Source organism: Gopherus evgoodei, chromosome 17 (genome assembly GCF_007399415.2).
Source record: "Gopherus evgoodei ecotype Sinaloan lineage chromosome 17, rGopEvg1_v1.p, whole genome shotgun sequence".
In the NCBI taxonomy this organism is placed as follows: domain Eukaryota; kingdom Metazoa; phylum Chordata; order Testudines; family Testudinidae; genus Gopherus; species Gopherus evgoodei.
Window position 1 is genome coordinate 19,440,425 of NC_044338.1, and position 13,356 is coordinate 19,453,780.

At 53.6% G+C, this 13,356-nt stretch overlaps 1 protein-coding gene across 1 annotated transcript in view; it reads right to left on the bottom strand.

The window, feature by feature from the left end:
* The window catches only part of SRRM3 (serine/arginine repetitive matrix 3), a 163,641-nt gene that overhangs the window by 77,290 nt on the left and 72,995 nt on the right, over positions 1 to 13,356 (bottom strand). The window contains exon 3 of the mRNA XM_030536617.1: positions 3,021 to 3,274. Within this exon, the coding sequence (XP_030392477.1) occupies positions 3,021 to 3,244 (224 nt within the window). The 5' untranslated portion in view covers positions 3,245 to 3,274. The remainder of the gene's footprint in view (positions 1 to 3,020; positions 3,275 to 13,356) is intronic.

A 13,356-nucleotide genomic window follows, 5' to 3' on the forward strand; every position in this document is an offset into this window, starting at 1 on the left:
CATTGTGTACCCAGCTCTGGTACTGATGTGCTTGTCCCTTAATATCCACATGTCACAATCTTTGCTGCATTTAGCCTCACAGCACCCAGGAGAAGCAAGGCGAGGCTATTACCCCCATGGTACAGACAGGGAAACTGAGGCACAGAGAGACGACATGACTTACCCAGTCTGTGTCTGAGAAGAGAATAGCACTCAGGTCTAGGTTCTTGCAAGCAAACAAGCAAACCACTGAACTATCCTTCCATACATGGAGGATCGGTCCATCAGTGGCTATTAGCCAGGCTGGACAGGGATGCTGTCCCTGGCCTCTGTTGCCAGAAGCTGGGAATGGGCGACAGGGGATGGATCACTTGATGATCACCTGTTCTATTCATTCCCTCTGGGGCACCTGGTATTGGCCACTGTCGGTAGACAGGAGACTGGGCTAGATGGACCCTTGGTCTGACCCAGTCTGGTTGTTCTTATGTTCTGGTCAATAACTCACTCACAGCACAGGTAACCCTCAATCCTTCTTTACTTCAAACCCGTGTCACTCCTGCAGCTCTGAACTGCTAACCTGAACCTTGCCAAAGGCACTGTGAGCCCTGGGTGTCAACATGGATCACAGCCCAGTTTTCAGAAGAGATTAGGGCCAAATATCCACGTGCACCTTCTCTTGAAAATTTGGATGCTACGTGCATGAGGTGTTTGGCCTTTGTTCTCGGCAAGAGTTTCTGAGAAAGGCACCCCCTACTCTCCGTCCAAGAAAAGTGAGAAGAAAATTTTAGCAAACAGAGAAAACACGCATTTCTACAGCCCCGACTCTCAAAAATACCTGCAGGCATTCCGGAGGGCCTTTGCACGAACACTGAGGACTCCCAACCATATGGAGAATTTAACCCAGACAGGGAACAACTGGGGCTGAAATATGCATAATTAGACAGTGGAACTCATTGTCACTGGATGCAGCTCAGACCAAGAACATAGGAAGAATCAAAGAGGGATGGGAAATGTCTATGGATAACAAGAATATCCGGAGTTATAACGGTTAATGTTAATACATTTTTGGAAGGGATATTAACCTTCCTGCATCAGGCCTTAAACCAATGCCTAATAAGGATGAGACTTTCGTGGGGGGCAAATATCTGCTCTGGTAGGGTTTCCTGCACCTTTCTCTGAGGCATCTGGTGCTAGGTGCTGTCCGAGACAAGATCCTGGATAAGTGGATCATGGGTGTGATCCAGTCTAGAGTTTCCTGTGTCCCTAATTGAAATATGATCACCAAGCTCCTTTCCCAATGCAAACCACACGCTCTAGCTTGTCCAGAGCCCTAACCCTAACTCAGTCTGCTGGGCATTTCCTCTGGATTCATTCCTGTGGCTGAACATTGCCAGGATTCTCCAGGCCCATCTATGCCCTGATCAAAGATACACCCTGCGCCACCGTGCTGCCAGCCAGTGAACCTGGCATGGGGCCGGGCTTGCTGCAAAGCTCTCTGGACCAGCCTTTGGTGATGGAAAGATGGAGACGGCCTCTCTCCATGTGTGAATGCCCCAGACTGGCAGCTCCAGACAGCTCTGGGTGTTGTTAGTGCAGATGACATCGTGTCTGCCTACCCAGCTGGAGAAATGCCTACGGTGGGAAGCTGTCAGAAAAGGCTGGGAGAAAATGACAGAGATGGAAAAGAAGGGTCATGTGTGGAAGAGGCAGACGGTTCCCCTGCAATCAGACAGAAAGAAGGTATTCAGAACCAGGAGACAGCCACTTAGCCACCTTGTAGCTTCTGAGCAGGACAGAAAAACACAAACACATTACATTTTGGGCTAACGGTGCATCTCACTGCCCCTCTGCTTATCTGCCTGTCTCTGATCGTACCCTACAGTGCACCCACCTGTCTGGGCTCAGTAAGATCTGGCCCCAAAATACTTTGGGACAGATCCCCTGAGGGCGCAGAGCAGCCTGGCAGTCTGGATGGAGGAAGAGGGAATGGAGAAGTGACCCACGTGCTGGGTGGCAGCATTCTGGGTGAGATGGGTCTGATTCCTGTGTTCCCGGGAGAACATGATGTGTTTTGAGAGGTGTATGAGCAGGACCTGGCAGCGCTGGGGTGGACCGTGGATCTGCCAGGACCTCTGGTTTGGTAGCAGCAGCTTAGCCTTCACGCTTTCCCAGTCTTACACCCCATACGGGAGAGAACCCACCGCAGGAACCACCCTGCACCCCAACCTCTCGGCCACTCCAGCCTCTCCCTTGCTTCCTCTGACTGATCACTGGAGCGTCAGCACGGTCTGCACAAACAGGCACGAGGCTAGGAGATCCTGAGTGCGAATCCTGGTTCTCTGTGCTCTTGGGCTGTCACTTTGGCCCAGGTCCTGGAACTCCTAACTACCACTGAAATCCACAGGCGTTAGGTATCTAAGCCCCTTGAAGAGCTGTCAGGTAACAAAGAGCTGGAGTGAGGCAATGGCCAATGTTTCCAACCAGAGGAGCCACAGCTTAGTCTCCAAAATCCATATTTCTCCACAGATTTCAGAAGTGCCTCTGGGAGGTAGGTGCACAAGCCCCACTCAAGTCAAAAGGATCTTTGCTCCTAACTCACCTCGGCACTTTTGTAAAACCCACTTACATTCAGCCACAGGGGCCTTACATGAAGCCCTTGTTTTTGATCCTTTGGGGCCAGCATCTGTCGAGCACTGGGATGTATAAAGCACTAGACAGCTGCCTCCTGCCCTCAGGCTGTAACATGAGCAGCCCTGGCCTAGACTGCAGCTTGGCGAGTGGTGGAGAAATCCAGCATGGTCTAGTGGATTGAATATGGGGCTGGGGCCAGGGATTCCCAGGCACTGCCCTGCTGTGGGTGAGGACGGCCAATGGCCTGCTCCGGGGTGTGATGTACTGGGTTTCAGGTTGCCTGGCTCTGATGGCCTCTTAGGAGAGCAGTGTGCCCAGACTGGAGTGTATGGTGTGGGCTTTGCTAGAGGAGAAACGGTCCCACCTGCCACACTCAGGAAAGCCTCCTCCTCCAGAAGGACATCACTCACCCTTGTTCCTCCATCATCTCCTGCAGCTCCATGCACTTCAGCTCCACCCGTCGCTTCCGCTCGTGATCCAGGATCTCCCGGTGAGCCTTTTTCACCAGGCTGGGCTCCACCAGCCGCACCTCCTCCTCCGGCTTGTGCCAGGTGCTGGAGGCACCGGGCTGGGGAAAGCCATTGGCCGCCTCCTGGGGGGAAGGCATCTTAGCCCCGTTATTATATAGGGCCATCCCAGCGTGTGCCCTCCGACTCCACAGCCCCTGCGAGGAATAGAAACAAATTCATGGTAAATCATTTCCAGCTTCCCTATCCCCAACCAGGAGGGAGGAAAAAAATACAGCTGAGCACTAAGCCACTCTGCTAAATTAATACTGACAGCTTAATGGGGGACGAGCTGTTCTAATCTGCTTCTCAGCACATCGGGGACGCACACCGGCAGCCAGGCAGGGCGGTTGCTGTTAAATCAGACAGAGAAGGAGATTCTAATCCAGGAGGGGTCCTGGAGCCATGGGGATTCAAATGAAAGGGCAGTGCACAGTGGGCACAGATCCCATGTCATCCAGCAATAAAAGCATCACATGAAAGACCCTCTTTCAACAGGGGATCACATCCCTGGACCAACTGCAGCGAGGTCCAGCTTGGTTGGCTTTAGAAAGTGAGACCCTACTCGGCAAAGAGACTGTAGAAATAGCATCTGGGTTCGTCATGTCAACAGGATTTCCAGCTCAAACCTGATCAGTTTACTAGCAAATGCCTGGGATCTGAGAGTCAAGCTGGGTTCTTTTCTTTCTTGCACATCACCACCAGTAATCAAGGTTCTGCTGGGCAAACCATGCCTTTGGTGACATCTATGCAACCCCACTGTCTTCCTGTTTGCCCTGGATCACAACTCTGCAGCCACCACCCCCACATCTAAACCAGCATTCCATGGAACTTAGCAAACAATTCAGCTGCTGATACACCAGGAGGGCCAACAGGAATGAAATGTAGCCACAATCCATTTGGGTTCCTAAAGCCAGCAGATCCGACTGACACACACAAGGAAGCAGGGCTGTGGAACTAGGAGGTGTCATTTAATAGAGCCCCTTGTTAGAGGAGAGCTGCATTTCAAATAGCACCACAAGACTGTAGTCACCTACCCCTGGAAAATCTAAGGAGACCTGACCCAGCTGGGATTCAAATCTGTATTCACAGTAAGGCAACCCACGTGCTTCTTGCTGTAGCCAGACTTACAATGCAGCTCTTCTGTCTCCCTGTAGAGGCTGGACCATGCATAGAGCAGTATGAATCTGTTACTGCCTAAGAGCTACAGAGCTGGTTATTAAGATCACACAGTAATGGCTCACGTTTTTAGAGCCAGACGTCTCAGGTTCAGTGCTCACAGACAGCCAGAGCAGGGGGTTGCTTACACACCAGTCAGTTGTCCCCTCTGGAAGTGGTAGCATTCGACCTGCTTCAGAACCGCTTTCCCTCATCTTAATTTGATCCTGGAGTTTGGCCACTGGCTTCAAGGGAAGTCAGATTCAGCCGTCTTCGAGAGCTTTTATACAATTCTACCCCCCTCACCCAAGACATGCAACTTGAGAAGAGAGCTCTCTGCCCTGCTGCACTTAGCCATTTCTTTTGATTCCCTGGCTGTAGCAAAGCACGTGGGTCATCTTGTTGAACTGGATTATTTCATTAAACGCAAGCTCAAGCCGGGCATTTTGCACAAGTCTAAGAGGTTCTATGATGGCCACATTGAAGCCTCACCGCAGGAAAATCCCAGCTGAGCTCCTCAGCTAATGATAAAGGTTTGAGAGAGCTGGGCGTGCTGGGAGGAAAGCCACAGCTACCTGCTAGCTGAGACAATGATTAGGTACCGACTGTGAATTACCAGGCACAGTGCAGCCTCCCATATCCCTAGAGCCTGTAGATGAAATCTGGCTACTGCGTGTCTCTTGGAAAGCAGGTTATGAAATTAAGCACAAAACTTAATTATTCATATCAGGTCCCCTTGCAAAAAGCCTTGGGGGTTCAGTTTGGCTTAGAATAAAGGTAGCAACATCCCCCAGTACAGGAAGCAAGTACCCCATAGCTCCCTGCAGCCTCCCCAGCTTTAGAGGACAGAGACCAGGAAACCTGCTGAGCAATCTCAGTGCGTGAGTTCCAGAGCTGGGACAAAGAGGCTCCCCTACGGCCTAGAGTGCGGCAGTCTGGTCTGCCCGTCCGCCTCGTTGCAGCAATGCATTGTGGGACATCCGAGGGCGCTGGCCTGGAACACCTCAATGTCACTGAGACGAACGTCTGGCCCATCAGGCAGACGCATCAACGGCTCTTGCTGCTGCGTCCTGAGCACCCGGGAGCAGAGAGGAGCCCAGAACAAGCCCAGACTTGTGGCCCACCGCTGAGGGGGTGGCTACAGCTGGTGCCAGTCTGCCAGGGAGGGGCTCTGCCAGGCCACTGCCTCATCCGAGGGGGAGTTTCAGCAGCGCCCTGCCCCCGGACGTCAAGGATAAACCCCCCTAGCACTGAAACCCCCACTGCCTTCAATGGCCATGGACTTCTCTCCCCTCAAGGCGAATGGCTCTTCTCTTCCAGAGCCCAACCTCGGCAAGGCCTTAGGGGCACACGGCTCTGGCCAGTAGCCCATGCTCCGCTCCGGTCATTTCCTTCCACCCGCGAGACTGGAGGGAGTGATTTCTCCAGGCTGCCTTGGCCAGCCGCTGCATCCCCGGCTTCCTACGGGACAGCACTGCCGGTAACCTACATCCAGGTGCCCACCCTGGCAGGCTACTGGGGAATGAATGGGACTCCTGGTTTGGGTGCCCTGGGCCAGACTGGGACTGCCCCACTGCGAGAGCAGGATCAATGATCAACAGATCCAGGCAGGAAAGGGCCCGAACCATTCAGCTACCATGCCCTGAGTGCGCTGGGAGCCTGCCTAGGGAGGTCAGGAGGGCTCTGCATCTCGGAGAGGCCACAGCTGGGCAGATCAGGCCCACCTCCCCGAGCCCCTGCGCAGAGGGACTGGCCCAGTGCCTCCTCTGCAGGTGCAGGAGATGCCAGTGCTAACCCTGTTTCCAGCTCCCTTGCCCACCCAAAGGACACTCCACTTGGCATGGAAATCGTACCCACAGGCACAATTTAGCCCCATACATGTGCCAGTTAAGAAGAGCTTATGCTAATGGGGGTTGATCCCTCTCTCTATCTCTTCCCCCACAGAGCTTTGAACTCATCCAGTCATCTCTTTTCATCTGGGTAACAAACTGAGCAGCTTGTCTTTACAGAGTCGTTAAAGCATCGGTCTGGGACGCTGGAGAACTGGGCGCTATTCCCAGCAATGCCACAGAAGCCATTTGTGACCCTGGGCAAGTCAGTGCCCTGCTCTGTGCCTCAGTTTCCCCCTTTGTAACAGTAGGGGTCAGCGCCTGGGCGCAGGACTGGTATAGGGGGCTGGTGTGTTTCACAGTAGGGGGAGGTATCCCTTGGGGTTGGTTCTCTCCTTTCAAGGCCCCTGTGCCCTACCCAGGTGTTGTAAACGCCTGGCAGAATGGAGACAGGGGGTGTAATTCAGCCCAGGAGTGGGTTCTGGGCCAGGACCACAGAGTTTGCCCTGAGGAAGGACCGAGTCAGGCCTCCAGGCCCCGGCACGCTGCTCCCAGGCCACGCACGGGGCACAGGGACAAATGGTAGCTACGGGGCTCGTTAACTGCTCCAACTCTTATTTGCAAAGGGTCAACATCCAGAGCTATTTTAATTCACTGATCCAATGTACTGCCAGTTGCCAGGCAACACAGCCCTCTGTTGCCACTGTGCGGAAGCTTGTAAGGACTTCGTCGCCAGTGGAAGGGGGAAGGAAAACGGCTCTGAAAATGCCATCCTCAATGCCCACTGCATCCCCTGCCCATTCCAAAGCGGAGGGGGGCGGGGAACTCCAGGGCCTTGTGCCAGAGATGCTGGCTGCCACAGGCACTATACTATGAGGGGGGGAAGGGCAAGGTGTGGTAGGGAGCCCACCTCCAAAGGCTCTTATTGCCCATGGACAGTGCATGGCTATGGGAAAGCACAGCATGCAGCCAAGCTGGACACCACCACAATCTAACCAGACAAAGGTCTGGAGGGGAAGTGGAGGCACAGAATTGAAAAGTGACTTGACCAAGATCATGCAACACATAACTGGCAGACTAAGAACTAGAGCACAGCTCTCCTGGCTGCCAGCCCTGTGCCCTACCCACTAGCCCATGCTGCCTTGCTGCCCAGGGGCACTGAAGAGGCCTAGAGCTCCACCTCCTAAGGGGTGCATACCACCGTTTGGGGGAATTTCCTCAATGGATCCCAGCATGCATAGGGATCACTGCCCCCGCCCCGGTGAGCAAAGCGCCTCTTAGCTCAGCTCTGCTGAGGTGTCCCTGTGCCATGGCTGTAGCCCTACACATGGAAGCATGAACAGGAGTGGGCCAGATCCACAGTTGGTGTAAACCAGCTTGACCACACCACTTAGCACTGGGGACATATGCAGGACCGGCACTAGGGGGTTGAGCGCCCTAGGCGGACGGCAATTTCGCCACCCCGCGCGCTGGTCCCGCGGCTCCGCTGGAGCTGCCGCAGTGGTGCCTGCGGAGGGTCTGGTGCTCCGTGGCTCCAGTAGAGCTGCCGCAGTGATGCCTGTGAGAGGTTCACCGGAGCCGCGCGAGCAGCCGACCATGCGCAGGCACGACTGCAGCAGCTCCAGCGGAGCCGCGGCACCACTGCGGCAGCTCCAGCGGAGCCGCCTGCCACCCCCTCCGGCAAAACGGCGCCCACCATTTATTCTGGCGCCCTAGGCGATTGCCTAGGCTGCCTAAATGGTAGCGCCGGCCCTGGGCATATGGAAGGCCACCTTTCCTCTTGTGGTCGGAGCCAAGAAAATCTTACCCTAGTACGTATCCGCTTTGTTGTGCAGATGGAGGAAGGCAGAATCCAGCCAAGCTTGTTCTAACTCAATTGGCCAAAACGAAAAGTTTCCTGCTCCTGCATCTCTCTTATAAGTGATTCTTGTCTCAAGAAAAGCTTTTATCTATTTATTTGGTCATCAAATATTAACTTGTGTCTGGGGTGCTCCTAGCACCTGGAAAATTAAACTGGAGAGGGGAAGCCCCAGAGGGTAGCTGAAAATTCAGAGGTTCCCATGCAAAACTAGGTGAGAATTAATGGATGGATTTTCTCCACAGCTCAGCACGTTGGCTGCATGGCTCTGAAAAAAATCTGCCAATTGAGTCTACAGCAGAGATGGGAATTGAGTCTACAATTGTGTGACGAAGTGGGAATGTTCTTAATGTTTTCTCTGAATACTGTGAGTGCCTCAGTTTCCCCTATGCATTTCTCAAGTATCGAGGGGCTGGGATAAGGATGTGTGATTGTTGCAGAGCCTGAGAGAGCCAGTGTGATGCTGTCTGCACAGAGAATGGCCAACACCCTGTTTCCTGGCAACTGATGGCCTGGGTCCCTCCCCTGCAAAGGTGCCAACTGAAGGTGCTGGAGAACAAAGAGATCAGGTGGCCTCCTGGACCAGGAAAGAGACAAAGGCGAGGGGAAGGGTTGGAGAGTTTCAGTTTGCAGCTGGCTGGGGAAACGAAGGAGCCCCAGGGCTGGGGTCGAAGCTCCCTGCCCCCCAAGATGGACCTGATGGAGGGGTCCTGTTTCCTGTACCTACAAGCTCGGTCCTGGACTGTGTTCCTGTCATCTAATAAACCTTCTGTTTTACTGGCTGGCTGAGAGTCCTGGTGAATCGCAGGAAGTGGGAGGTGCAGGGCCCTGACTCCCCCTCACTCCGTGACAAGCTGTGTGATGGATTAGGTGACCTCCTGAGGTCCCTTCCAGCCCTGTGATTCTACAAGCCGCAAGCCATGTGTTCAGCTCCAAACACTGCGTCCAGCTCATCCCCTCCCTCCCTCTTCACACACACTAGTACCCTCCAAAGACCTACATTCACTGGCACACCGGTAGGCAACAGCACTTGGCTGGAGGACACAGGCACCTCTGAAACAGCTGGTTGCCTGTGCATTGACTCATGGCTCACGCTTTGATTCCAAAAAAATGTGGAAAATGACTGTAAATGAACAGACCGGCTGAACACCAGGGCCCAGTTCGCATCCTGCTCTCGCCTCTTGCACACAACCACGGCGCTTCCGCTCCCTTCCAGGCCCAGTCCTGAAGCCATCTCCCCTGGGCAGGGCTGGGAAGAGGGGCAAGAGGTGCTCTTGTCCGGGGAAGCAGTGGTAGTCCAGGCCAGGCTGCTCTGATGAAGATGAATTGCCAGTGAAATGTCCCAGCTGTAACGCGACACCCAATCTGCTTCCAAAATTTCGCCTACCACCGGGGAAAGCTGTTACGCTAATGAGCTAATCACTCATGGGGGGGCAGCACATCCAACCCTGTCAGTTTCAGGAAGTCCTAGAGGAAGCTTATCTGGGCGATAGCAGCCTCTTGCTGGGGCTTGGAGCCAGTCACCTTCTCAGAGCAATTCACTGCAGTTACAAAACGTTTTCACAGGGCTACGGTTGAGGGAGGGGAAATATCCCCTGCCACAACCCTTAAATCTCAGGGGCTCAGGTGCAATCTGATAGTCCCCAGTCATTTGCTGTCCAAGCAGAAAAGCATATTGGTGTGGCCTGCCGGATAAATGCCCCCAAACAACAGAAATATGACCAGGCTTCATGATCATTCATTCATTAAGCCTCACAATCCACTTATGAGACATTATCCTCATTTTACAGGTGGGGAAACTGAGGCAAAGAAAGGTTAAGTGACTCACCCAAGGTCACAGAGCGAGGCAGTGGCCAAGAGCCACTAGAATGAAGGAGGCTCAACTCTAACCACGAGACATGCTCCCTGAAACTTTTGATCTTGAACGGCGCCTGCTCAGAGTTCATTTACCAGGCAACCCTTGGGCTGGTAATGCTCCGATTTACAGACATTTCTGAGGCAGTATTGGGCCCAAGCAAAGCCAGGAGTTCTGTGGGGCATCCCCGAACTCCATGCTGCTACAGTGAATGGGCTTAGTATAGATGAGCAGGTTTACCGGGGTCTGTAACTGCCTGCTATTGAGTGACAGCTCCAGGAGCTGCCTGGTTTGATCCCCAGGGCCCTCCAGGGTGTTCTCATGCACACAGCCACAGCTTCTAGCACACTTTCTGTGGGGTGCGGGGAAAAAACAGCTCCCACTGCCAAGCCTTCTACAGCAGGCGGGACCACCAATAGAGGCCCTGATCCTCCACCATGGCAGCTGGAGGCCATGCAACCCTAGCGAACTTTGCAGGTCATTGGCTGGCCCCATCTCCCATGCCAGTGCTAGCACCAAAAGAGGAGTTGTCTTACTTTCTGGCACTGGGGCCCTGATCTTCTTGGCCCTAAATTCTTTAAAATTTAAGGGCTCAGGGATTAAAAGGCCAAGAGATCCCACTTCATCTGATTCTCCAGACCCTCGGGGAATCGCACAGTGCAGCTGGAAGCTGGATCATTTGCCCTCCGGCTGCAATGCCAAGCGCCTCACAGCCCATCCCTTCTCTGTCAGCTGATCTTAAACCCACAGAGCACCTTCCTTGTATGCTCCGACGTGAACACATCGGCCACGGACGCGCCATGGTGCCACCCTTTAATGCTCGGGTCCCGTGGGGCCACGCCTGCCAGCTGCTTTGATTCAGACCCTTCCCCAGGTGGAGCTAAAGGCCCAGCCGGGGGCGTCCCTCCCTCGGATCCATCCAGTGCTCACTCGGTTTCTCGGCAGTGCACTAGGCATCTGTGCTGAGGGAGGGGCTGTCTCTTTGGGGAGTGATCCTGACCTCTTTTGGTCCCTGAAGCTCCCATGGCAAGTCTACTGCCAGTGTGTGGAGGGGGAGGGCTTGTTAAAGGCCCGCTGGGGTCGGTGTTCGGCGCCCCAAGCAAGGCCCCCATCCCAGATATTCCTCCTCTCCCCAGTGAATCCTCTGAGTCGACCATCCCGCATCTAGTGAGCGCTGCTCAGGATGGGATGGATGGGAGTGGAATCCCTTCTCCCGCACTCCTTTTGGGGCTGTCCCATCAGTCCCAGGACGCCCACCGCACGTTTCTGTCTCTCCCAAACAGCAGCTTGGTCAAATCCCAGCCCTGGAAGTTTCTTTCCACCTGTCCACATTCGCCCTGTGGTTTCCATTAAATACACAGCCCTTCATTCCCTGTCCTACACCGTTGGCTGGGGTCGCCATGTGCTGTTCAACAGCGGCCATGCCCCACCCCAGAAGTGGCCACAGCTCTGCAGTACAGTCGGCTGTTGCTCTTGTATGTACTGCAGCAGCATCTAGCTGGGAACAGGGGTGCACTGTGCTGCATGGTGTGTGGGCCTCGTGCTGCACAGCTTACACTCTGTACGTGCAAGGGAGAGAAACAGGAGCCTTGAGCAGTAACTTGGCCACGTCACACCACGGGGACAGGAAATCAGAGCTCCTGAATCCCAGCCCACTGCACCACAGCCGGCTCAGTCCCCCTGCTAGTTTGTCAAGCGCTTCGAGAGGCGAGGCACTATTCACCGAGCCCAGTATGTACTATTAATGGCTGGACCACGCCAGCGGGTGGAAGAGCCTTTGAATAGCCAACGCTGTGGCAGAGATGAAAAAGGCAGCGATTCTACGCTGGTCACGCAGCCAGCTATGAGCTAATCCATGAACAATCTTTGAATTGCCAATTGCCGCTCAGCACTTCTAACCCATAGGGCAATGGTTCCCCAGCCAAAACGGGCACCCAGGGTCTCCCTGCAGCCCCACCCTCCTCCCCAGCATCTGTTTTCCATGGGAAAGGAAGAGCCCGTAAGAGAAGAATGACACTTCTTGTTTATCATCCTCTCTCTCCTCCCCCACTTTTCTCTCCTGCTCTTTCACCTTCAAGTGTCCCTGTCTCCTTCCTCCATGATCAAATTCCATTCTCTTTTTCTTTGCTCCAAAAATAACCAGCAGAGCCCTCAGCCGGAATGAGACACCTGGGTCTCAACAAACATTCCCAGAGGCCGGGGAGGAGAGACAAATACTCTTGGATCCAGGATGCCCCAATTCAATCAGGAAGATGAGAGGCTTGGCCTGGGCATCTATGCAGGTTGTGACATTCTGCATCCACCACCGCATTAGGCTCAGATCGGACTTTTCCTGGTTTGAAAGTCAGGCCCTTGTCTTCTGGGGAGCAAACAGCACACTTGTCTTTCCTACCCACAACTCCAGCAGGACCCAGGAAGCAGAGCTAAGGGCCTTGCCTTGTCTGTACAATGGGGAGAGAGCCTGATCTGTACATGCAGATCTAGGCAGTGCTCTCCAGTGATTAGATCCAGGAGTCCTGTGGCCCGATTTTCAAAAGAGTAGCAAGCCCAGCATCTTCTACTGGTGGGTGCTCATGCAGGGGCATAAATAGAGATTTAGGGCTGTGAACTTTGGGCATCTAGTTTCCAGATCCCAGCCCTGAATTCTAGTCTTGGCTCTGCCAGGAGTGATCTTGAGCAAGTCACTTCCCTGCTCTGTGCCTCAGTTTCCCCATAAAAATTGGGCTAATAATACTTAGCCGCCTTTTGTAAAATGCTTTGGGATTCTTGGCTGAAAAGCCCTAGCTGAGTGCTTAGTGCTCATTGGATATATTCTTCTTCTTAATAATCAAATCAAATCTGTGAACCGGGAGTCTTTGCTTTGCCTTTGATGTTCAGTGATTCTTTCTGTTGCCAAAGAAGTCTCCAAAAATGGAGAGGTCTGACATCGCAAATAATCACCGTGATTCTCAGAGGTCAGGTGCCCTGCGCTCTCTGCTAATCAAGGCCCCTTTAAGGCAGCACAAACTGCGCAGTGAAAAATGGAGGTACCTCACCTCTCTTACAAATCTCGGCTGAAACCCTTTGTGATTCCTTGGGACAGGCGCGAGCCCCATTTGGATAATCCTCCTGGGTCAGCCATGCAATCCTTAGCGTAGGCCCAGCTTCCTCAAAGGGAGGTCTACACTGGGTTTGAGCTCAGGTGGCTAGTCTGAGCCTCTGGCCATGCAGAAACGGCCACATTACTAGTGCACTAGTCTGATCCCTTATAGCTCCTGTCTGTCTACCCAGGATGCTCCCAGCTGCAGTGTAGACATCCCCACGGATGTCCCCTTATAACCATTTAGCATAGGCACCTCTCTCCCTCTCTTTCCCCTGCCCATCTGTCCATCCATCCCCATATCATCTAATCTACCTAACCCAGTGGTTCTCAACAAGGGGTACGTGTACCCCTGTGGGTATGCAGAGGTCTTCCAGGGGATACATCAACTCATTTCAATATTTGCCTAGTTTTACAACAGCTACACAAACAGCACTAGTGAAAATCAATACACACTAAAA